The 25,320-nt window shown below is 36.9% G+C and overlaps 4 protein-coding genes across 4 annotated transcripts in view; 2 read left to right on the forward strand and 2 right to left on the reverse strand.

Annotated features, from left to right (window-relative positions):
• LOC148302547 (ATP-binding cassette sub-family C member 4-like) overlaps positions 1–8,062 on the reverse strand; it is a 34,231-nt gene extending 26,169 nt beyond the window's left edge. Inside the window, exon 1 of the mRNA XM_088271420.1 lies at positions 7,944–8,062. The gene's annotated coding sequence lies outside the window, so the exon portion shown is untranslated. The remainder of the gene's footprint in view (positions 1–7,943) is intronic.
• Positions 8,063–10,769: 2,707 nt separating this feature from the next.
• On the forward strand, positions 10,770–13,235 carry LOC148302548 (uncharacterized). Its single transcript, XM_088271429.1, has 2 exons — positions 10,770–11,252; positions 12,881–13,235. The coding sequence occupies exons 1-2, from the start codon at positions 10,921–10,923 to the stop codon at positions 13,086–13,088; spliced, it is 540 nt and encodes a 179-aa protein (XP_088127555.1). The 5' UTR covers positions 10,770–10,920; the 3' UTR covers positions 13,089–13,235.
• Positions 13,236–14,519: 1,284 nt separating this feature from the next.
• On the reverse strand, positions 14,520–20,134 carry LOC148302549 (S-formylglutathione hydrolase). Its single transcript, XM_088271428.1, has 5 exons — positions 20,012–20,134; positions 19,709–19,931; positions 18,368–18,613; positions 16,751–16,973; positions 14,520–15,630 (listed from the first exon to the last, which is right to left on the reverse strand). Exons 2-5 carry the CDS (start codon positions 19,921–19,923, stop codon positions 15,448–15,450), a joined length of 867 nt encoding a protein of 288 aa, XP_088127554.1. The 5' UTR covers positions 19,924–19,931; positions 20,012–20,134; the 3' UTR covers positions 14,520–15,447.
• A 624-nt stretch (positions 20,135–20,758) lies between these two features.
• On the forward strand, positions 20,759–25,320 carry Tango11 (transport and golgi organization 11). The gene is made up of 4 exons (XM_088271415.1): positions 20,759–20,901; positions 21,820–22,064; positions 24,025–24,277; positions 24,826–25,320. Exons 2-4 carry the CDS (start codon positions 21,821–21,823, stop codon positions 25,025–25,027), a joined length of 699 nt encoding a protein of 232 aa, XP_088127541.1. The 5' UTR covers positions 20,759–20,901; position 21,820; the 3' UTR covers positions 25,028–25,320.

Raw genomic sequence — 25,320 nt, forward strand, 5'->3', positions numbered from 1 at the left:
AAACCAATTGGTTGATAGACGTCTCGCGCTTCCATCGGATACAACAACTGCTATGAGCAAAGTGAAGTTACCAGGCCACAACCAGGACACTCAATTTGGCAAGTGTGCTTTTGCTGTTGCGGGACTGATGGGGTGGAATGCTCTTCCTCCAATAGTTAGAAATAGTGAGAATGAGATGATCTTTAGAAAAATCCACTTTTTCTTTTCCCAATTCATTCACAGTGAAGCGACCTTGAGGTAGTATTTTACAAAAATGCCACCATATAAATTATCCAAACTTATTATTTTCTTTTTACAGTTTTATAAATAAGTATTACAAATTGTGCCCTCGGCACTGGAAAACCCAGTGAGATCACATGACTAGAAAGAATGTGAATTTGAATCCTGAAATTATCCGGAACATTGGTCTGTATGTTCCCGATACCTAAGACAGCGTCGGCATAGATTGTTTCACATTCCTATACACAGGACCAACCTGCCGATGGCTATGCCTGTAAGAAGAGCTACCGCTATGTTGAACAATATCACACTGGATATTGATCTGTTCCGTGTGTCCGAAAGGGTATTCCGAAGCAGGATTCTTCTTCATTTTTAACAAGAGTATTCTTGCTTATTTTCGATTTTTTGTTAATGTATACGCTTTAAATTTTAGTTTGTAATGTGTATGTTAATTATAAATAAATAAATACATAATTTATAATTATATGTATAATAATAATATAATAATAATAAAACCCTTATCCGCACCCCAATGGTGCATAGGGCACTGTATCATATTAACGCAGTGTTATCTTGATCGTTTACACATGAAGGAAAGGTGATCAGCCCTCCGTTTCAGGTACCAGTCCATGGTAATATTGAATAAATATTACAATGAAAAAATCACTTATATTTATTTTACCCCCCTTGGGAATCGAACCCGGGACCTTCAGAACGGTAGCCGAGCGTGCTGACCATTACACTACGGAGGCAGACAAATTATATGTATGACAAAAATAAATAAACAAATGATGTAGAGGACCTAGAACGGAGCCTTGGGGTACTCCAATTAATAGTCTAAACAACTGACTCTTAATAGTATGAAAACTACTACATAGCTACTTTGCTCAAATAAACGACAATTATTGAACTAAATAGCCCATCATTATCTTGCTACTTCCCAGAGGCACATACACATGCACTCACACACACACAACACACACACAGCACATGCACTCATGTGTGTACAACTCTTAACTAAATTGCAAGTCATGTTTCACATCATAGTCATTAAAGGTTGGCAGGGCCGGCACAAGTTTTGAATAAATTGTTTTAAATAATCAAAAGACTAATACAGGCTAAATTTATAAATCATATCGTTAATTAAGCTATGGTGGATTTAGATATACAGTCAAACTCGGTTATTACGATCGTACGAAATTCGTATGAAACTGTGATTGTACGAATTTTGATGAAACTGTTACAATGGTTTTGAATTCAAGCACTACAGGATTTCCCAACTTTTATAGGAAAACTGGATTGTCAGATAAATATGACATGTCGCTCACTCCTTTCAAGAACGTCATAAAAAAAAAATCGTCAATTTTCAGTTGTGCATGTTTTCGGAATGCCCAGAAAATGTGCTATATCCGAGCAAAAACGGCATAATTTTAAGTAAATATTTACCCGCTACAGGGCAGAAACGGTTGTTTTTGCATTTTGAAGAAAAGGTATTGTTTCATTATTTTTTTTTAAAATAAACTAAATATTTTTCAAATGGAGAAAAAACCTTCAAGTTTTACCTTAAAAGATCTGTTGCACAGTAAAAAGATCAATAAGTGGCTTGATATTCATGTTTAATACATTTCATTTTATTTTTAAACTTTAAAAGGATTTACCAGGATCTCCTGGAAATTCAAGTTTTTTTAATTTATGACGTTCTTGAAAGGAGTGAGCGATGTGTGTAATGAGTGAATCATATTCATTTTGTTTCAATTGCGATATATTGTGTTATGTGACCATTCCAGATAACATACTTCATGTGAAAGGTATGTTTTTTTAAAAAAATACCTTTTCTCGTACATAACGAGGAACGGTTATAACGAACAAATTCAGTCGGTCCCTTCATCCTCGTTATAACCGAGTTCGACTGTAAATATGTATATAAAAATATATGGTAGATTTAGATATATATGGATATGTATGATAAAACCCTTATCCGCACCCCAATGGTGCATAGGGCACTGTGTCTTATAAACGCAGTGTTATCATGATCGTTTTACACATGAAGGAAAGGTGATCAGCCCTCCGCTTCAGGTACCAGTCCATGGTAATATTGAATAAATATTACAGTGAAAAAATGACTTATATTCATTTTTACCCCCCTTGGGAATCGAACCCGGGACCTCCAGAACGGTAGCCGAGCGTGCTGACCATTACACTACGGAGGCGGACATGCATACATATATGATGGATATGTATACATATTTATAAATATATATAAAATTTTACTATGAATTTTCTTCCAAGAGGGGGGAGATGTGAATAAAATATGTATATTTTATTAATATAATTGTGTCGGTCGGTAAGGCAGATCTCGCAATGCCGTCGCTAGATGTCGCGCGCGGCATTGGCAATAAAACAAGACGTCAGATGGAGTTCAGTGAATGTGTGTGCATGTATATAATATTAAATTTTATCATCGTTATTATACAATATTATATATAAATTGTAGTTTTTTTTAATTTTGTCCGCCTCCGTAGTGTAATGGTCAGCACGCTCGGCTACCGTTCTGGAGGTGCCGGGTTCGATTCCCAAGGGGGGTAAAATAAATATTACTGATTTTTTCACTGTCATATTTATTCAATATTACCCTGGACTGGTACCTGAAGCGGAGGGCTGATCACCTTTCCTTCATGTGTAAACGATCAAGATAACACTGCGTTTATATGACGCAGTGCCCTATGCACCATTGGGGTGCGGATAAGGGTTTTATTTATATTTATTTTTTATTTACGTATGTCCTTTGTTTTAAGCCGGGATAATCGATAGTCCGCAACATTTTTTTTAAAATTCATGTAACATTTAACGTGATTGAATTTATTGCTTAAAACATCGATTTTGTATCGAAAAAAGTTATTAAAAGGTAAGGAGTTAAAACAATTTTTTTTTATTGTATCTTTTATTCTAATAAATCTTATTTCAATGCATATACTTTATCAAAAGTGTGCGCGCACGAACCGTGTGCCTTCTCGCGCAGCTAGTCGCGTACTGAATTGTATATTTGAGAGTACACCCTTAAGTGCTAATATTTTCGTAAATTGTGAGGTGCACTTGTGGGGTGATTTTTCACGAAAATGGAGCTAAATATGTTCTAAAATATTAAATAATTTTAAACCAATACCATATGTGATTTTAATAAATCATGATATATTTTTAAAGCAAAAAAAACGCGATATTGTTTATTTTCATATAAAAATATCATTGCATTTTTCGAGATTTAGTACCTACGCTGTTACGATTGATGTATAAAAGATCTAGGAGGCGCTGATTTTAGGGTTGGACAATCGGAATCGACATAACGTACGTACGGTTACCGAACCAACAATGGTAATAGTAAAAACGTCAAAAAACCAGCCAGCCTTGGCGATTAATATAGACTAATTACTTGATTAATTCGCAACGAGAAATATTTATATTACATAATGACTGGGAAGTACTTACGCGGTCGTACTCAACCCTTTGAGCACTTGTGCACTTCACGGAATTTTACTGTCCGGCATGAAAAACCGAATGATTGGCTTGAAATTTCACTGTCCGGCATGAAAAACCGAATGATTGGCTTGAATGATTGACGGTTAGCATGAAAAACCGAATGATTGGCTTGGATCAGCTTGTCTTCGTATCGGTGCGCGATCACGGTGCGCGTAAATTCGATCACAGTAATCATCCGTTTTATCATGCTAACTGAAGTACCGGACGGTAAAATTCCGTGTAGTGCACAAGCGCCCTTTAGCCGCTTGTGCACTATACGGAATTTTACCGTCCGGCAGTCCGGTTTTGAAAAATAAAAGCGACTACGACAGTTTAGCGTGATAAAATTTACACGCAACGTTTTCACGCACCGATCAAGAGCACCGATCCGAAGAAAGATGGACAAAAGCACAAGCCAATCATCGTTTTATCATGCTAACTGAAGTACCGGACGGAGCGCTCAAAGGGCGTTTGTGCACTTCACGGAATTTTACTGTCCGGCAGTCCGGTTGGTATGGAAAAACGAATGATTGGCTCGTGCACTTGTCCGTCTTTCTCCGGATCGGTGAGTGATCACGGTGCGCGTGAACTCGATCACGCTAAACTGTTGGCATGTACTCCGCATACCTCCCGAGAGCCACCATCAAGCTTGCCTCTTTTACAAGGCATCAGGTTCCCGACCACTGCTGACAATTCGTCGGCAGTTCTAGTCAGAACTTCGGGACGCGGATTTGACTTGGGAGGATGCAAGGGAGCTGGCAGCCGACTGAAAAGCCTGGAGACAGTTTGTGGGCTCCATAATGCTCCATTAGAGAGCGGATATGGTTTAATTTTTTTTTTTTTATATGATCGAATTTTTCATCCGTTAAATCTGAAGTTAGTTGAATAGAGGTCCGTTATATCGAGGTTTTACTGTATTTATGTTTAAATCGCTGTATTTCTGGAATTGTAACCCACAAAGTTTGTGTCGGGTTGTGGTCCCGTGGTTAGTGTCGCGGACTGTTAAGTCAGAGTTTCTCGGCTCGAACCCACTCTACCACAATTTGATACCTATTTCTAATAGCGAGCCGCTTAGGCTCACAGAAATAGTATGAAATTGAAATATTTGAGTAAATAATAAAAACATCAAAATATTCGGCTGTCCAAATTTAAAACACAGTAAGGGACATTTTTTTGTAGTACGTTTTTTTGCATTTTTGGACTAAGTAGAGTCTACTTAGTCCATAAATGCAAAAAAAATGTCCCTTACTGTGTTTTAAATTTGGACAGCCGTATTACTCTTTAAAAAATAAAAATTAAAGGCCCGATAACGAAAGGGTTAAGTTTTCAAGGTCGAAAAAATGTCTTACATTAATTTTATGAGAAACCAAAACATGAAACAAGTGGAAATATAAATAGATACTTATAGATAAAGGGTAAAATCATAACGGCAAATAACTGTATTTGATTAGTGATAAAAGTATGCGCTATCTTTTATTATTTATTGCATTTTGAAATGACATTTTACACTTCAAATAACACATAAAAGGTGCTGCAAAGAAAATTTATAACCATTTTTCAATTTAATTTTACTTATGTATGGCCTAAAGGGGATATTCGCTAACTAACTAACCATCACGCCGCTTCCCGCAGGGGTAGGCAGAGAGAATAGAGCGCCACACCACTCTGTCCTTGCAAACATTCTTCGCCTCTTCCACGTTCATGCGTCTCCTCATACATACCCGCCGATTGTTACGACTCCTAACCTGACCACTTTCAAGTATTTGGCATACCTGATCGTGCCATGTTTTTCTCGGTCTTCCTCTGCTTCTTTTCCCGCTAACATTCGCCTCATAAATTTGTTTTGCCGTTCTTTCCTCACTCATTCGTTCTACATGTCCAAACCATCTCAACACACCTTTCTTAATTTTATCGATAATTCGCCAAAACAGAATTCATTCCACCGGAGACAACCGGAGAGGTCACATGTCTGTTAACGCCCGATTTAAAAAAATGACGATTGAAAAAATGTTTTTTTTACTTTTTTCTTATAACACCGTTTTGCACTGAAAAAATAAGTTTTTCTTCGAAATAATTATGTACATGGTTTTGAAAAGAAAAGAGTTATTGAAAGGTAACCGCGATTTAACCTATGAATAACCATTTTATTATCAAAACCAATTAATTATTTCGAATAAAAACTAATTTTTTCAATGCAAAACGATTTTTTAAGAAAAAAAAATCAATTGCGTAAAATGTTACCTGGTTTTAGAAAAAAATAAGTTGCGACTTAACGAATACTGATTTCAAATGGCAAATTTCTTACCGGACCTTAAAAGGCATTGTGTAATTGTGTCTGAAAGAGGGACTACTGGTCAAAAAGTTTGGGGACCTCTGTGTTAAACGTTGGTCCTTAAACACTGTTCAGAAAAAAACAGCTAAATCATTAGTTTGTGCAGTAAAATTATACATTTTGCAGATTTGCAGTATTGCATGTCGAGCGACGCTACTACCATTCTTCTTCTTATTATTATTATTATCAGAACAGAAAGTCCTTCAATAATAATTTATAAAAACGATAGTTAATATATAAACACAGGTACTATAATTATGAGCCTACTATGTATACATATGTACTTATTTATAAGCGGCCGGGTCAGGAGTCGAAATAATCGGCGGGTATGTATGAGTGGGCGAAGAATGTTCGTAGACAGAGCGGTGTGGCGTTCTATTCTGTTTTTTTACTGTAATGGCAAGGCTGTTGAACGAATCAGCAACACACGTAATAACAAACATTGATCATGGCAGACAGCCTGTTTCTTGGCAGCTGGTGTCACTTTTTGCACTGCCTGGCATTTTTTGGTTGTTTTCGATTGCACTGTTGTTTTATAGATTTTTAATATTTCTATTGCTTCACAACCATTGTGAAATTAAACATATTAGAAAGTTGTCTTTTCTATACATCCATCTATCAACCCGATATCTAACTATCTACCCGACATCCATCTATCTATCCGACATTCATCTATCTATCTCACATTCATATATCTATCCAACATCCATCTATCAACCCAATATCTAACTATCTACCCGACATCCATCTATCTATCCGACATTCATCTATCTATCCCACATTCATATATCTATCCAACATTCATCTTTATCCGACATGTATCCATCTATCTATCCGACATCCATCTATCCAACATTCATACATCTATCCGACATCCCATATATTTATCCGACATCCATCTGTCTATCCGACGTCCATCTATCTATCTGATATTCATCTATCTATCTCACATTCATATATCTATCCAACATTCATCTATATTCGACATTTATCCATCTATCTATCCGACATTCATCTATCTATCCGATATCCATTTATCCAATATTCATTTATGTATCCGACATACACCTATCTATCCAACATTCATCTACATCCGACACTCATCCATCTATCTATCCGACATTCATCTATCTATCCGACATCCATCTATCCAATATTCATATATCTATCCGACATCCACCTATCTATCCAACATTCATCTACATCCGACATTCATCCATCTATCTATCCGACATTCATATATCTATCCGACATCCATCTATCCAATATTCATATATCTATCCGACATCCACCTATCTATCCAACATTCATCTAAATCCGACATTCATCCATCTATCTATCCAACATTCATCCATCTATCCGACATCCATCTATCCAATATTCATATATCTATCCGACATCCACCTATCTATCCAACATTCATCTACATCCGACATTCATCCATCTATCTATCCAACATTCATCCATCTATCCGACATCCATCTATCCAATATTCATATATCTATCCGACATCCACCTATCTATCCAACATTCATCTACATCCGACATTCATCCATCTATCTATCCGACATCCATATATCAATTAGACATTCATCTATCTTTCGACATTAAAAATAATGTAAAAAAGATATTTAAAAAATAACGATTCACGTAACGAATTTTACTCGAAAAAGTTGGACGCACAGAGAGACGAGTGAATAGCGAATTTTCTCATTGATTACGAAATATTGTGTAATACATAAATATACTACATATATCAAAACGTCCTAAGAATTACATATAAAATCATTCATAAACAGGTGTGAATACAACCTAATCACTTAAAAGCGAGCGGCAACTCGTTAGTTTGCATGCATATATATATTCGAATAAAACTTACGCAATGTTATAAAATTATTATCAAAATTTGCCGCATGTCAATTTGAAAACGGCACGAAAAAATTTGAACTATTAGACGATAACCTCACATTTTGCACATCTGTCACAGAACCAGAAAACATAACAAACGAAAACTATTTCGAATGCGCCTAAAATAATTTTATACTAAACGCAGATCAACGGAGACAGTAAAATAGTCATTAACGCAAAATGCCATAAGAACTGTTTTACAATACCGGCTTTTTCGATATGAAAAGTTGCAAGCCGATATTTGATTTGTTTGTTTATTCGATGACGTCACTTCGCGAGTCCGGTTTGGCGCCGCGCATGCGCAGACGATTCGCGCGAGACTGATAAAAATAATTGAAACGCGAGATGGAAACAAAGTACCTACCTATCTGTGTAGTGGCCATTTTATCGTAACCAGGGTCGTACTGTCGGCAAATAATAGTATTTCAAGTGTAATTATTAGTTACAAATAATATTGTAATTATTAGTTAGAATACAGAAAATCATATGCTATATTTAAAGTTACGGAATTTTGTTATTTCAACGGTTCTCAACATTCCCACCGTTTTAACCCGTAAGCTGCGGATCGCATCTATTGTCGTTTTTTATAGAAGTACCGTTGACTGCGGATCGCATGCATAGTCGTTTTTCAACTTTACGTACTTATATCAACACCTATGGATAATTTTTTGCTCTTAAATTTGGTTCGAGGCATGGATGAATTAGTTCTCTTTGATTTATTGTCATAAAATATCAAAATTATTTTAATTTAGTGTCAACTTTATCGTGAATACTTCCGGTCGGCTCGTGCTCCGCAGATACGACAGCCGCGTCTTCTATAGGCCGCGAGTCCGTAAATGTTAATATTTTTGTGTAAATACACCATAAAAACATAATAAGTAAAGTGTATTGTGTACTGTGAACATCTATGATGGATATACGAAAGTTTCACTACAAAAAATAGGCAAAAATATGCTTTTTTTGTCAAAAATATTGTAATGTAAAATAATCCAGCACGGGACGGAAAGTTTGACACTCGAACTCGAGCAGCTTAGAGGTTAAGTAATTTTGAATACCAACGAGAATCTAATTTAACCCTAGATAACTAAACTATATTTGTAGATACAATGCCACTTGTGGGTCGCACAATATTGACATATAGTGATTTATTTTTAAATGTCTCTTACATTCATTCCTAATAAATCAAACTTAAGTGCCATGTAACCCGCTCCTATTTTTAATAAATACTTTTGATAAGTTTCACGTTTTTAATTGCATAGTCCGCCAGACGACTGTTTAGTTATTAAGGGTTAATTTAATGATTTCTTTTTCTTCTTTATTTTTTAGATCTGTGCCGCCTGTCCCTCTTGGGATGTTGACTGCCAACTATCTCTCCACCTTTTGGAGGTCTGCCTGGAGGTCTATCCTTCAGGGTTTCCTTGAAATGCGATACGTGGAAGTCTGTCTTCTGACATTCTGTTTACATGCTCATTCCAGTATCGCCTTCGTTGTCGTCCCCACCTCACGATATCTTCCGTCTTACACATAAATGATTTAATTTAATTTAATCCAATTTCGAATGATTCCGGATATTTTCACTTTATTGTCGATATTCAAATGAAGAGACAAAAGATTCATTCTAAACAGGAGCATACGAGCGTTTGACAGGCGACAGCTGATTTCTGACAGTTATTCCGGCGGGAAAATTCAGACTCTTTTATGGCTGTAAAATATACATAAGTTTACGGCTAGTTGTAAATCGGATTGCGTTCCTACGTCGCGGTGAGTGCATAGAAAGTGGGAGGTAAAAAGTAAACATTTTTTTTAAAATTCATAAAAAAAATTATTATTATGCAATTCCAATGAAAAAGTAACTAAGTTGTATAAAAACATATTTTAAAAATGTGTAGAGAGAAGTACTATCAGGGTAACTTACAGTTGAAACTGCTTTCGTTTAGGAAATCACCAATAAATATTATTAAATTTAGCGAGTTTGCCTTTTTTATTGCGGGTTTGATGGCATAAAATACTCTTCCACCACCAATTTAAAAATTTAAGAGTGATTTTTTTTTAATTAAAAAAAACATATGTTTATTATTTTCTTCTTATTTGTATTACAGATTTATATCTTACGGTTAAATAAAGGGTACTTGGGTTAGTACTTAACGAAATGTCGCTCTTTAAATTATCCGATACTTTTATTCTTAACCACAAAATATTAAAAACATCACCTAATTTCAAAAATACTGACCGTAATAAAAAACCTATTTAAGTAAAAAAATCTATTTAAAAGAAGAAGAAAATTGCCAAAATGGGAAAAAGAAAACATCCTTTAAAGTCGTTTTTTATTGCTAAGAATTTTTTTTTTAAATATTCGGAGAATTTTCCTCCGGGTCTACTGTTGCAAAATGTTAGTTTAATTTAATTCTACATCTGGAGAACAAAACGATTGTTTTGTATTCGTACACAATAAAGCTACGGTATCTTAATTAATATGGGCGCTCGAATTAAATAACAATTTTTTTCATATAATAAATCGATTAATTTTTAGATTCGATCATTATAAGCTAAGGTTGCGTATTTCTAGCTGCAAATATATTTTAATAATTGACATCAACATTCAAACCGGAAAGAAATATAAATCAAGAAAAAGTAACGAATACATCCTAATCGGTATCCGAATAAAGCAACACTTACGTACTAGTCACATCTCTAATTTTGATAACACCGCGAATGTACGAACTCAAACAATCGGATCAACAACCAGTCGTAACCCGAAATGCTTATTTTACAGCCATAAAGACTTTCCCGCCGAAATTATCTGTCAAAAATTAATGTCAAACGCGCTATTGTACTTGCCAATTTGAATACTGCCAAAGTGTGAAAGTATACTTTATACATAATTCTAAACTATTAGATTTAAACAAGAATATCATAATATTATAATTTCTTTAATAAATATATCGAGAATGTTACGAAACGTTGAAATCAAAGCCAAGGTCCGCGATTTGAATGATATACTTACAAGAGCGAAGGCGCTGTCGGGCACAGAAGGCGAATTGATACCCCAACACGACGTATTCTACAATGCTTCGAATGGCAGACTCAAATTGAGGAAATACTCCGATGGATCGTCCTGTCTGCTATTCTACGACCGCCCCGATACCGACGGCCCCAAACTGAGCGAATATGAAAAATGCGATTTACCAAAACCGGATGAGCAGGGAAAAAACTTCGGCGATCAAATAGACTCTATTCTGAAGCGAGGGTTGGGCGTCAAAGGAGAACTGAAGAAAGTCAGGTTAATAATGACATAACATATTTACAATTCCAACAGAACTTTAAATATTTGGGAACCAAGTACTTCACTAACCTTCCTACAGATATAAAAAAAATGAAGACATTAAAAATGCTAAAAAATAAAAAAAAAACTATGTTAATCTAAGAAAGAAAAAAAAATACACAAAAAAGTATTATAATAAAAATAAATCATATTACCAACAAACATAAACAATAAATAATATGTGTAAGTCCCTCTCCAAGCACAAGAGCTAAGTCTCTTTACTGGAGAGAACTGCGTTATAAATTTTAAGATTGTAAGTAGAAATGCCTAGAAAATGAATTAAAATTATTAAAAAAAACTTTTGTAACCATATTAAATGATAAAAAATTTAAATAAAATATTAGGGTTGTCACATCGCTTACTCCTTTCAACAACGTCATATATCGTTTCAACGTCATTTGAAAAATGTTAAGTATATTTAAAAAAATAATTAAACAATACCTTTTCTTCAAAATGCAAAAACAACACTTTCTGCCCTGTAGCGGGTAAATATTAAGTTTAAAATATGCCGCTTTTGCTGGGATATAGTACATTTTATGGATTCATTCCGAAAACATGCACAACTGAAAATTGACCATTTTTGATATATAACGTTGTTGAAAGAAGTGAGCGATATCTGTGAAAATAGGCGACGGAACGCCGTTCTACTGTGATACATAGAAAAAAAAGCCCTGTGTATACTTATGTACAAGAAGCCCAGCCCAAGAAGACCGAGAAGAAGGCGCAATAATACGGCAACTCTACTTTCCTCCCTTCAGACTCAGCGGATTGACGACGTTTTTCTTTAATATATATATTTTTTATCATAATCCATTCTGTATAAGCGCCCTTGAGGTAGTATTTTACAAAAATGGCGCTGTATAAATCATCCAAATTATTTATTTATATAAATACAGTGAAACCTCTATCTATCGTTCCTCGAATAATCGTTTTCCCGGATGTATCGTTTATTTCTTCTATCCCGAATTCATTTCATACTAAATTAAACCGCATCGATCGTTTCTCTATCACCATTTAACGCATTTATCGTTCGAATTAAGCTACATATTTGATACATTTTGTCTGTTTTTTACATTATTTTCAATTTTCTTACATTCAACGGCAACGTATGGGATAGAAACTATGGAAAGCTTGTGTAACCGATAGCAGGAGAGGTCGATATTGATGAAAAGGAGCCGCTGCCTGTACCTGCATTTCCAGAAGCGTGCACACTCTTTGAAAGAAAACTTTCTACAACGCACATTCAATAACCGATGCTGAAAAAAATACTATTTGCAAAGCCAAAAAACTGTTAAAAAAACAAATTTTGATCAATAAACTTAGGTATTTTTTCAAATTCTATTCTGGTTTGTATTTTTTTTTTAAATAAATACATTTGCATCTGAAACATGTATTCTTCTTAGAATTTCAGCCTACGAATGGTTATGCAGAATGGGAGGACGGTATCTTTACTCGGTCGTATCTACTTGCGTATTGACCTCTTAATCCCGCATTCATTGTTTTCCCGCATTCATAGTTTATTTTAATAGGTCCCTTTAAAAACGATAGATGAGAGGTTTCACTGTATATATTTCCTATTTTTACAGGCATCTCTTCATGGTTGGCCAAACCCGCGTGCACATTGACAACGTTGAGGGTCTGGGAAACTTCATGGAGCTGGAGGTGGTGCTGACGCCTGAGCAGACCCTGGAGGAAGGGCAGACCATAGCCGAGGACTTGCAGAAGAAGCTCGGAGTCAGCTCCGAGGACCTGCTTTCCGGCGCCTACATGGACATTGTCCTCGCAAAGTCCTAACTCGGTAGACGTGTTTAATTTTGCAGACAGTTAATTGTGATTTGGGGCACCGCACTATTGGATTTTTAAAGATATTTCTTAAACTCTTTGCTTTTATGTTTATATTTATAAATAAAATTATATTTATATTATTACATACTTTTGTAATTTTTCTTTTTATTCATACCCTCATCTACACACAAAGGTGCATAGGGCACTGCATAAAACTGATGCAATGTTGAGTTGATTATTAATCGTATGAAAATAAGGTATTTTACGCTTTTTAGTGAGGTGTTTTACGCTTCAGGTACCAGTTCGGGGTAATATTAAAGTGAACAAAAAACAACATTTATTTTGACACCGCTGGGGATTGATCCTGAGACCTCCAGCATGGTAGCTTCTCCACAAGGATAGGCAGAGAGAATAGAACGATCTGTCTTAGCAAACAATCTTTGCCTCTTCCACGTTCATTCATCTCCTCATACATACCCACCGATTATTCCCACTGCTGACCTGACCAGTTTCAAGTATTTGAAATACTTGATCATGCCAAGTTTTCCTCGGTCTTCCTCTGCCTCTATTACCTGCCACACTCGTCTCATAAATATACTAGTCTACCTACCCACAGAGTCAAATTATAAACTGACAAAATCCAGAGTATACATTAAAAAATAAACGACAACTACAAAAATATGTATTTTATTTATTTATCAATATGATAGTGACTGTACAAAATTGAAAACATTCATATGGACGGCCCCTACGTAAAATGCTCTATCTGCAAATCTGTTACTTTACAGGAGAGAGCTTAGAAGATTTTTTCAACATATTTTTTTTTTACAACATTTTGAGTGTGTCCAAATACTTGTTCACAAAATCTGGATTATCTCCAATTACAGGAGTTATTTTCATATTATTTTTTGACATCTCATCAAAGATGAAGAAGAATATGGAAGTCTGGGCATTTACGGGGCTGACGACCTTCATAGCCACTTTACACACGTGTAACATTCACCAATTCTACCCATTATTGACAACCACACTACTCAAATTCTTGGAAGTTCTATATATATGAACCAATTTAGAAACCCTGTTCTTGAATCACTAGAACTTCACTAGAGACATTTATTGGTGAGATTTAAAGAAAAAAAATAATAATTTCTGCTTAATAAAAAGCTTCTTTACATCTCACCAATAGATGTCTCTAGTGAAGTTCTAGTGATTCAAGAACAAGGTTTATACATTGGTTCATATATATAGAACTTCCTAGAATTTGAGTAGTGTGGTTGTCAATAATGGGTAGAATTGGTGAATGTTACACGTGTGTAAAGTGATCACTTAAACCAGCCTATGACGGTCGTCAGCCCCGTAAATGCCCAGACTTCCATATTCTTCTTCATCTTTGATGAGATGTCAAAAAAAAATGTATTAAATCGTTTTAAAACTTTATGCTTTGTCAAAATTAAGTAGTTAGCGTTTTAGGAGTTCAGTTCATTTCGAAAATTCCATGTAGATACCGTCTTATACGCCTGAAAACTAGGCGTAATTTATGTATTTATTTTTTGTTTGTTTAAATTTGTAGATAACGGTCAGTTGATAACATACGCCAAATACCTCAAAATTGCCAAAAATGTAGTTAGAGCACTTTACGTAGGGCACGTCGATATAATCGCTCATTTAAAAGAAATTAATATCAACTTTGCCTTAATTTCCCAAGTTTGTATAATGGACCATGGTTATGAAGGTGTATGACTGGTATGGCATATCCGGGATAATCTGCATTTGGCCGAGTATATTACCCATTAATACAAGTTTGTAAATTTAGCCATGTCGATAAGTCCGTTTAATTGGCAATGCTTACGAAGTGTATATCGGGCCTTGAGGTAGCATTTTACGAAAATGGCGAATTAAATACACAAATTAACCAAATTTATTATTATTATTTATATCTGAGTTAATTCGCATTTGGCTGAGTACATATTGCTCACTCCTTTCAAGAACGTGGTAAATCAAAAATCGTCAATTTTCAGTTGTGTATGTTTTCGGAATGCCCAGAAAATGTACTATATACCAGCAAAAGCAGCATATTTTTAACTTAATATTTACCCGCTACAGGGCAGAAAGTGTTGTTTTTGCATTTTGAGGAAAAGGTATTGTTTAATTATTTTTTTAAATATACTAAATATTTTTCAAATGGAGAAAAAACCTTCAGGTTTTACCTAAAAAGATCTGTTGCTTAGTAAAAATTTCAATAGGTGGCTTGATATTTATTTTTAATACATTGTATTATATTTTTAAACTTTAAAAACGTTCTCCTGAAAAATATAGTTTTTTTATTTATGACGTTCTTAAAAGGAGTGAGCGATATGGTTGGCCGTGTTTACGAGTTAAGTATCCTGGCGTGATACTCCAGGTGTTCTCCGATATAGGTGGCGATATAGTAATAAGAATGGTCATAGTCTTCCCTCATCTTCAGTATGCAAGGGAACTGCGCATTGCGGCAGGACTGCACCAAGTTTTCTGGTAACAGCTGCTTCTCCTTGTAAAAATTGTCCGCCTTGCCCTGAACACAAATATAAAATCATATCATTAATAATAATAATAAAATCATTCCAGCTTGACCAAGTGATGGGTGCAATACTTAGTCAGCCATATATGTTTTACAGCTATAGTATACATATATTTAAATTAAAATTACAATAGTTATCAAACAAAAAAGTACAGTGAAAAAAAAATTTGGAGAGATGTAGTAGATGAAGATCAGCTCATTTGCAAACGCAGCACTGTGCTCCAGTGCTGGCACATGTCCAGCCCCCATCTGTGCTCCACAAGCCACTTTATGATGAGGTTGGAGCTCTTCATCAGCCTCTCCCGGAAGCCTGCCACTCGGTGCCTTAACAGCCCATCCCAATGTGGTAAATAAAATAAAATGTCGGGAAGTGAAGACATTCCTATAATGTATAAAGGTTTTTCTTAACACATTGTTTGCGGGAAACGTTTAAAAGTATACTGTTGGTAGAGAGCGGGAGATGCTTATAAGCATTCTATTTGCTTACTTTTGGCAGAGTGTGAGAGACGCTAAAAAACATTGTACAGATGGGAATTGGGTTTGCGGTTACTTGTGATTAGACTGAGGGTCGGGCGGCAGACTGAGTATAAGTAGGGTCGGGGTTGGTGAAAAAACCGCCCAACAAAAATGTGTTAATATTATCATGATATGATGAATGTCTTTATGCGAAGATATGGAAATCTGGACATTCACATGGCTTATGACCTGTCATGGATATACAGTTTTGTCCACAGAAACTCACTCCTGGACATGTGGAACGAATGAGTGAGAAAAGAACGGTAAAACAAATTTATGAAGCGAATTTAGTTGGATAAAGGAGCAAAGGAAAACCGAGAAAAACTTGGCACGATGAGGTTTTTCAAATACTTGAAAGCGGTCGGATCAGGAGTCAAAATAATCGACGGGTATGTATGAGGAGATGCATGAATGTGGAAGAGGCGAAGAGTGTTTGCAAGACAGAGTAGTGTGGCATTCTATTCTCTCTGCCTACCTGTGATGAGAAGTGGCGTAATGGTAAGTTAGTTAGATACCAGAACTCAATTTTACGCTGCTAGTTCAGTATCCGCTGATGGGATTTTGTTTGCAAAACACACAACCTTTGGATTCACTGTACCTGATCCACAAAGAGTTCTAACGGGGGTCCATTATACTGTTTGACAAGCTCCACGGAGTCCCATTCCTTCCAGCGGCCAGAGTCCTCGGGGCCCAGGTAGCCAGTCAGGGCCTTGATCCCCCAGGGGGCCTCGCACGGGTTGCAGATGGGAGCGAACGCGCTCACCGACTTGTAGAGGCCCGGGTTCTTGAGAGCGCACACCATAGCGCCGTGGCCTCCCATGCTGGAAAAAGGAAAAAACCAAACAGTGAATGACTTTAATTCTATTTAATTTTATTTATAGATTTGGCATTTAATTTGTAGATCTCCATTTCAATTTAAATATTAAATGTTAAATCAAACACTGATTTTTTGAGTCTACTAAGTTGTTTTTTATTATTTAAAAAAAAATATTGGTATTGTTTGCATGCTGTGGTAGTGATTGTCCTGATGAAGAGACGGGTATGTCTCGAAACCGGTAGACATAAAAATCTCGGTGAGTGGTTTTAAACTAATATTATGAACATTTTTTAAAAAAAAAATTAGTAAAAAATTATGTTTTGAATGTTGAAAACATTAACTTTGTGGATCGTATTGATATATTATTTTGAGAAATAAAAAGACTTTGTTTTTTGATCCATTCACATTTTTATTAACAACCAACTAGTTTCTTGTACACTGTTTCTTTTTTATATTTATGTTTAGTCATAAATTAAACCCTGAAGAGGGCAACAGCTTGTTGCCGAAACTAGTTGGTTGTTAATAAAAATGTGAGTGGATCAAAAAACAAAGTTTTTTTTTTCTCAAAATAATAAGTAAAAAAATATTGTTTAAAAATTGTTTTGTTGGTAAAACCCCTCTGTCTCTGATGTATTTTTCACATGTGCCTTCCCTATCCTGCCTACCGACAAGCCTATAAAACAGGCTTTAGGGATTCCAACAAGAAAGTTAAAAAGTTAAAAGATTTGGGGATAAATAATAGAAGATGCCAACTTGGCATGATCAAGTATTTCAAATACTTGAGCGTGGTCAGGTCAGGAGTCGGAATAATCGGCGGGTATGTATGAGGAGATGCATGAATGTCCAAGAAGCAAACACAGATTGATGTGGCGTACTATTCTTTATCTTCTAGATTCGTCAATTTCCAATTCAAACCCCGCCCACTCCTTTCATCCTACGAGTATATAAGCTGTTTTGATTCATACATTTAACCTTAGTGCATGTTTAACCTCGGCTCGTAACGCATGTGTGTGGTGAAAACTTTAGTGCATGTTGGTCTTGAGGTCGACCAAAAATCGCATGTGTCAAACATTTTGTGTAGTTTTAAGTGTGTAAATGGTGCTATGGTGGTGAAGGGTTGTATTGTTTGCATGCTTTGTTAGTGATTGTCCTGACAAAGAGACGGGTATGTCTCGAAACCAGTAGACATAAAAATCTCGGTGAGTGGTTATATTAGTATATTATTAAAATTTTTGTAAAAAAATTAATAAGTAAAAATGACTTATCACAAAGAAAATGCTTTAAATATTAATAATATTGAGAATATTCTTTATCTACCCATGTGTGGAATCTCCTTGATGGTTGGACAGTCGAATTGCAAGCCCAGCAAATAGTGCCTTTTCTAGCAAAAATAATTACCTGTGTCCCATAATGCCCTGCTTGGCAGCGTCAATAATGTCCGGGAAGGCAGAGGTGATCAGATCCACCAGCTCCTTGGTGACATAGCTGAACATCCTGTAGTTGGTCTTCCAGGGGTCCTGCTCGGCGTCCACGTAGAAGCCAGCCCCGGAGCCAAAGTCGTACGAGTCATCCTCTCCCGGAATGTTCACTTCCCGCGGGGATGTGTCGGGACACACGATAACCAGGCCCAGGGTCGATGCATACCTGGAGAAACAAACCAGTCATTTCGGACACCTGTATGTGTGATTCCTGCACCTGATAATAGAGGGAACAACGGGAAGGGATAATAGAGGGAAAAGCCCACATGGCAAATATCTTTGCGACTTATACAATACGGATATGGGTTGTTCAAAATAGACCGGAATGGCAAAGGAGGTGTCATTTGTTGCTGCACACCAATCCACAGGATTGAGATAAAAGAATTAGACGTGTGATAACGAGACACCTCAAGATGTCCCTCACCTGTTGATGCTTTGCCCCCTTTTCAGCTTTCAAAGACAACACGGCTGTCCAAACTCAAAACACAGTAAGGGACATTTTTTGTAGTACGTTTTTTTTGCATTTTTGGACTAAGTAGATTCTACTTAGTCCAAAAATGCATAAAAAACGTGCTACAAAAAAATGTCCCTTACTGTGTTTTAAGTTTGGAAAGCCGAACAGCTGAAGGCGCATTACAGGAGCCTGGGTGAGGACCTATCCGACATCAGATCCGTGATAATTCATAAAGGAACTTTCACAAGAGGTGGTATCATAACAGTAGCGTGCACATGTGAGTTTTTAATCAGGGTTGGCAGTAGGGAAAACAGCATTTTAGTATTTATTTTTTAAACTTACCTCTCATAACTATAAAAATGTGTGTTTTGCGAGAAATAACTGAGGAAAACTTAGTTAAGTGGTTTTTTTTATTATTATTATTATTATCACAGTTTTCCATCTTTTTCCCATTCCACTAGGGTAAGTACTGCTTATGTGCCCATATGAAATTCACGCCACTGATCATACATAACACAAATAGTGAAGGACATTGGTACCATAAACCAAGCTAGGACACAAAATGCCGAACCCTCTTCTAGCGGAACGGAAGGCCTGTTTACGACACACAGCAGTCCAGTTTCTCCTGAGGAGTGCAACATGGTTTCCTCCCAGCAATGAGCAAATGCTGATTGGCCCAAGTTCCTGATTGGCCCACACTAGATTATGACTAAATAATGACAAAGCGAAATTCGTTGATTTTAGTCAGCAGTGATTAGTCAAATAGTTTTAAATAAGATTTACTAATTGCGCATGCAATGTACATACCTTTGGGCGCCCGCTTTCGTGATGAAGTTTTGTTCGTTGCAAGTTAGCCCAGATAACCAGTAAATAACCGGAACCTTAACGTTTCCTTCGGACACTTGTGGGGGGAGGTAGATGGCAAACTTCATCGGACATTTTAACTCCGAAGAATGATGGCTGAACACCTTTTGAAAGCCGCCGAAACAGGCATTCGACGACACAAGTGTTAGATTCTCCATATCTAGCGCTGGAAATAATTATGATTTAGTATAATGAAGGGCTGAAATAGCGGTCAATTTCAATATTCTATTTTTATATCGGTCTTACGTCAGTTTAATAAAAGCCGGTAATTTTAAAATAATATTGTACAAAAAATACGGCCGGGTATTTTAAAGGTTATCTCAGCTTATCTGTCAATGTCAAGGGATGACAATAGTAGTGATGGCCACACTTGTGTAGTACTACAATGTAGCGCTTTTTTTTTGTTACGATCGAGCACTACGAAAACTCTTGTGCAACCGAGACCTGAAGTTGAGCACAAGATGGAATGCTATAAAAGCATATGTTTTACCCGTACTGTTGTATGGTGTGGAAGGGAGTACTCTCAAAATCTCCATGATTTTTTAAATAGAGGCAAATGAAATATGGCTATACAGGAGAATGCTGCGGATCTCATGAACTGATCGAGAGTGCCCAATAAAAGGGTGCTTAAAAATGTGTAAAGATAGAGAACTGCTTACCACTGTCAAAAGCTGAAATCCCGCAAGGGAAAGAAATGCCCTTCTACCACTTTTAGTAGAGGGAAAGGTAGACAGTAGACGGGGCTTCAGGCGTAAAAGAACATCATGGCTGAAAATGAGAAATATAAATTACTCATCGGGAATATTATATTTATGACTTATGTATGTAATATGTTTTGAAAATAAATGAAAATCTTGATGCAGCAACCCTCATCAGACTGGCCCAGGATAACGTAGATTTCAAGGATGTGGTCGCCAACTTCCGATAAGAGTGCCCTGAGAAATAGAATATTTCAATGGTTTATTTAGTTATATGGCAGCCAATGGCAGCATTACGTTTACCATAGAAAAAGGACCCCGTCTGACGTAAACGGAACTGTTCGCTTTTAATTTTATGAAATAAAAGTACAAAAAAACGTAATTCACAAATAGAAACAACACACGTTCAGAATTAAATAACGATCTCTACATTGCAAGGTAATTAGAAAACTTTTTTACATTCACTGTTCCGAAATACAGCGTTATCAATTCTCGCACGTACGAACCAAGTCCAAATTCGTATGTAATCATTGTTCTTTATAAGGTTAATCATACGTCAACTTGATCAATTGAATATACAATTCGTAACCGTTGGGTCAAACAATATTTGTGCAATATTCGTCACTGTAGGTTATAAACAAACAGGTAAATTTTTGTTACGTTTAATTCATAATATTTATTATTCAATGACACCCCATTCCACTATTACATAAAATTTTAAGACGTACCATTTAAAATCCGTGTCTCAATTTATATTTCTCGTTTGTAAATAACGTGTTTATTTAATTCATTTTAATTTTAGATTTGCCCTACTTTGACATTTTGAATGATACCTACAAAAAGAAAAGGTATTGTTTAATTATTTTTTTAAATAATCTAATTATTTTTCAAATGGAGTAAAAACCTTCAAGTTACCTAAAAAGATCTGTTGCGCAGTAAAAAGTTCAATAGGTGGCTTGATATTTATTTATAATACATTTTATTATATTCTTAAACTTTAAAAACGATATCCTGAAAAGTTTTTTTATTATTTGTGACGTTGTTGGAAGTAGTGAGCGATATGGCTCAAAGGATCGCAGAACTCGCGTGTCGGGTTGTGGTCCCGTGGTTAGAGTCGCAGAGGATAGATGGACGAAGAAGGTGCTCTACTGTAGGCCTTGAACAGGACGCAGAAGCGTTGATAGGTCCCAGTCAAGATGGTCCGATGACATTAGGAAAGTGGCGGGCCTGCACTGGAAGGAGTCGCATCCAACAGACAACTGTGCAAGTCCAATAGGGAGGACTTTGTTCAATACTGGACATAAGAAGAAGGCTGAAGTAAGCAAGTGAGTGTAAAATATGTCCTTTTGATTGCAGGATGTCAAGGAACGAGAGCCCCTCCCACTGGAGCAGCGGGCCGGAGGAGCGGCTGCTGAAGGAGGCGGCCTTCACGGAGGACATCAGCGTGCGCATGCGCGTGCCCAAGCGCATCACGGCGCGCGGGGAGCTGAGCGACGAGGAGCTGCACGGCGCGCCGCCCGCCTCGTGGACCAACCACCGCGAGAAGTTCGACATGAACGTGCCCGACCGGATCATGCTGCTCGGCCAAGACCAGCACCTCGGTGGGTGGTCTACGGAGAGTTTTTTTATTTAAATTGATTTATTTAACACACTTGGAACGGCAAAGATATTTCTACCCGTGAGGTCGATTGTACTTAACCCTTTATTACTCGCACAAAGAAAATACATAACTGCTTATAATTTATTAAATATATAAGATAATAAAACTTGCTTATTATCAAAGTGCTTTATTGATTTTATCATATATAAAAGAAATAATAAATAATAATAAAACCCTTATCCGCACCCCAATGGTGCATAGGGCACTGCGTCAAATAAACGCAGTGTTATCTTGATTGTTTACACATGAAGGAAAGGTGATCAGCCCTCCGCTTCAGGTACCAGTCCAGGGTAGTATTGAATAAATATTACAGTGAAAAAATCACTTATATTTATTTTACCCCCCTTGGGAATCGAACCCGGGACCTTCAGAACGGTAGCCGAGCATGCTGACCATTACACTACAAAGGCGGACAAAAGAAATAACATGAACTAAATATCAACATTTTGAGTGTGTCCAAATACTTGTTCACAAAATCTGGATTATCTCCAATTACAGGAGTTACTTTCATATTATAATATAAGAGTTTCTGCTTGGTATAGAGCTTCTTTACATCTCACCAATAGATGTCTCTAGTGAAGTTCTAGTGATTCAAGAACAAGGTTTCTAAATTGGTTCATATATATATATATAGAACTTCCAACAATGTGAGTAGTGTGGTTGTCAATAATGGGTAAAATTGGTGAATGTTACACGTGTGTAAAGTGATCACTTAAACCAGCCCATGACGGTCGTCAGCCCCGTAAATGCCCAGACTTCCATATTCTTCTTCATCTTTGATGAGATGTCAAAAAATAATATGAAAATAACTCCTGTAATTGGAGATAATCCAGATTTTGTGAACAAGTATTTAGACACACTCAAAACGTTGTGAGTAAAAAACTTGAAAATCTTGTTTACAGGCGTTTCCCAGTATGTAAAAATAATCCAGGGTACGGATCTTGCATACATCCGAATAAAAGGGTCTCTGTTAAATAAAAATTGTCAATCAAATATAGATTTTATATTTTATTATTTAAAATTATGTATTATTTCACCCAGCCCTGTATATTTTTTTACGATAAGATTTTTATCAATCATTCATATTTTACTATTTTGATAACGGATTTATGATATTGTAGTAAGTAGTCTAATACCAACTTAGACTTAAATTATCAAATAGACTGTGATTTAGTGTTTAATGTTATTCTATCAATATTAACCGGATCCACGCGGCTCGCATAACCGTATGTGTTTTAATAAAACATGCCCCTTACGCGGCTGACATAACCGTATGTGTTTTTACTTTGCTCCAAGTTTCGAACCTCAGTTCAACTTGGAGGGATTTTTTCATGGTGTGGAACTTTGGATAAAATAATACGTCAATCCTCGGCCTTATGACATCTGTTGAAATATCTGACTAATAATTTGTAACATCACAAGGATAAATAAAAGAACAGATCTCTGATTTTTCTTGCGGTCGGTAATTAGTCCGCGCCATAATCATGCCCTATATCTGTCTCATTCTCGACGCTACGCATCGCCAGTGGGTAAGAGTGACACACAATGCGTGCTTTGATTTATTTATGTTACGATCTAATTTGTTTATATTACGATATATTTCAAGAATAATGTGACACAAGTGTATTATGGAGTACCAAAAAGGCACAATGAATCCCATTGAACGTTTTTGTTATGGAAAATAAATCTTTTCTTAACTAAATACATGATAAAAGTAATCATTTTTGGCGAAATACCGCCGCGTACGGGCGTCTCTCAGGAACAAAGTTGACGCGGTTAAAAGGTTAAGTATATCATAATTTTAGATTGATATTTTTTTTATTTTATTTTATTTTATTTATTCGGGAATTGTACAGCTTACATATAAAAAAATTAAGTATAAATGGTCCAAATGTTTGCAGGGACCCGAGCGCCCCCGCGGGAGATCCAGCTGGAGAACTCGGTGCTGGGGGGCACGCTGTCGGGGCGCGAGGAGGGCGCGGTGCGCGTGCAGACGCCGCCGCGCGTGCTCACGCTGCAGCAGCACGCCTTCCCCTGCGCCGACGAGCCGCCGCGCACGCCCCCGCGCGCCCCGCCCGCCCAGGCCGCCCAGGCCGCCGCCCTCGTCCTGCAGGCCACGCCCAACCACCTCAACGACACCCGGCTCACCTTCAGGTAACTTTGGACGACCATTTATCTATTCAACCTGTCCAGGAGTGAGTTTTTTTTACTATATATTTTTTACTTTTTATTATTTTATATCGTAGTCGTTGCTATGTGCAACATATTTTCTCGAATAAAAAAAAAACATTTACACCAGTAAACATGATTTATCGCAACGTCGATAATTTTGACATAAATCATGTTTTGATATAAATCACGTCTTAAATCATGCTTTGTACTGGTCATACATATACGACCATACTCCTGGACAGGTTAAAGATTTGGCATTTCGATTCCCAGGGGGGGGGTTCAAATAAATATAAGTGAATTTTTCACTCTAATATTTAAGTGGAGGGCTGATCACCTTTCCTTCGTGTATTAACGATCAAAATAACACTGCGTTTATATGATGCTGTTCCCTCTATGCACCATTGGGTGCCGATAATGTTTTGAAGAAGAAGAAGAGTAAAAGGAAATGCTTGAGTGTGGAAGAAGCAAAGAATGTATGAGTGGTGCCTTTGGCCTGCCCCTTTGGATCGATGGTTGATGATATGTTGCAGAGAGACGACCCCGCCGGTGGAGGGCAGCCTGACGGCGGGCGAGGAGGTGGTGCACCTGCGGCGGCAGGTGGCGCGCATCAACCGGCGCGTCATGGCGCTGGAGCTGGACTCCCTGCAGCGCCAGCAGCGCGAGCGCCTCGCCGCCGCGCTCGGCCTCGCCTACTTCGTCTTCAAGGTCATCGCCTGGCTCAACCGCTCCTGAGCGCCGCCGCCGCTCGCCGACGTGGCCTTGGCAATGTCCCTACTGTGAACCCGACCGCCTGCCAACGAGAACACCCGAGCTCTACTCACTTCCCCGACGTGAACACCCCTAGCTTATTCGTTCAAAAACTAACCTGATCGTTTTCACCACGCGACCCAATTATGAAATTTTTAAATAATTCACTTAATATCATTTATATTTGAAGCAATAACTTTGTGATTTTCCACTTCATAATTAAAATACAACTTTGTTTTAAAATCACTATAAATATTTTATTATAACATCATTATAAT

The sequence above is a fragment of the Brachycentrus maculatus genome, unplaced genomic scaffold (assembly GCF_059751285.1).
Source record: "Brachycentrus maculatus isolate JH-2025_06_01 unplaced genomic scaffold, ASM5975128v1 h1tg000440l, whole genome shotgun sequence".
Classification (NCBI taxonomy): domain Eukaryota; kingdom Metazoa; phylum Arthropoda; class Insecta; order Trichoptera; family Brachycentridae; genus Brachycentrus; species Brachycentrus maculatus.

Coding starts and splice junctions, on each gene's coding strand:
- LOC148302549 (XM_088271428.1), bottom strand. CDS start 19,923: ATGGAGAATCTAACACTTGTGTCGTCGAATGCCTGTTTCGGCGGCTTT. Junction 18,614..19,708: donor ACGAAAGCGGGCGCCCAAAG/GTATGTACATTG, acceptor TTGTTTCTCCAG/GTATGCATCGACCCTGGGCC. Junction 16,974..18,367: donor CAGGGCATTATGGGACACAG/GTAATTATTTTT, acceptor TCCTTTTTCCAG/CATGGGAGGCCACGGCGCTA.
- Tango11 (XM_088271415.1), top strand. CDS start 21,821: ATGTCAAGGAACGAGAGCCCCTCCCACTGGAGCAGCGGGCCGGAGGAG. Junction 22,065..24,024: donor CGGCCAAGACCAGCACCTCG/GTGGGTGGTCTA, acceptor AAATGTTTGCAG/GGACCCGAGCGCCCCCGCGG. Junction 24,278..24,825: donor GACACCCGGCTCACCTTCAG/GTAACTTTGGAC, acceptor GATATGTTGCAG/AGAGACGACCCCGCCGGTGG.
- LOC148302548 (XM_088271429.1), top strand. CDS start 10,921: ATGTTACGAAACGTTGAAATCAAAGCCAAGGTCCGCGATTTGAATGAT. Junction 11,253..12,880: donor GGAGAACTGAAGAAAGTCAG/GTTAATAATGAC, acceptor CTATTTTTACAG/GCATCTCTTCATGGTTGGCC.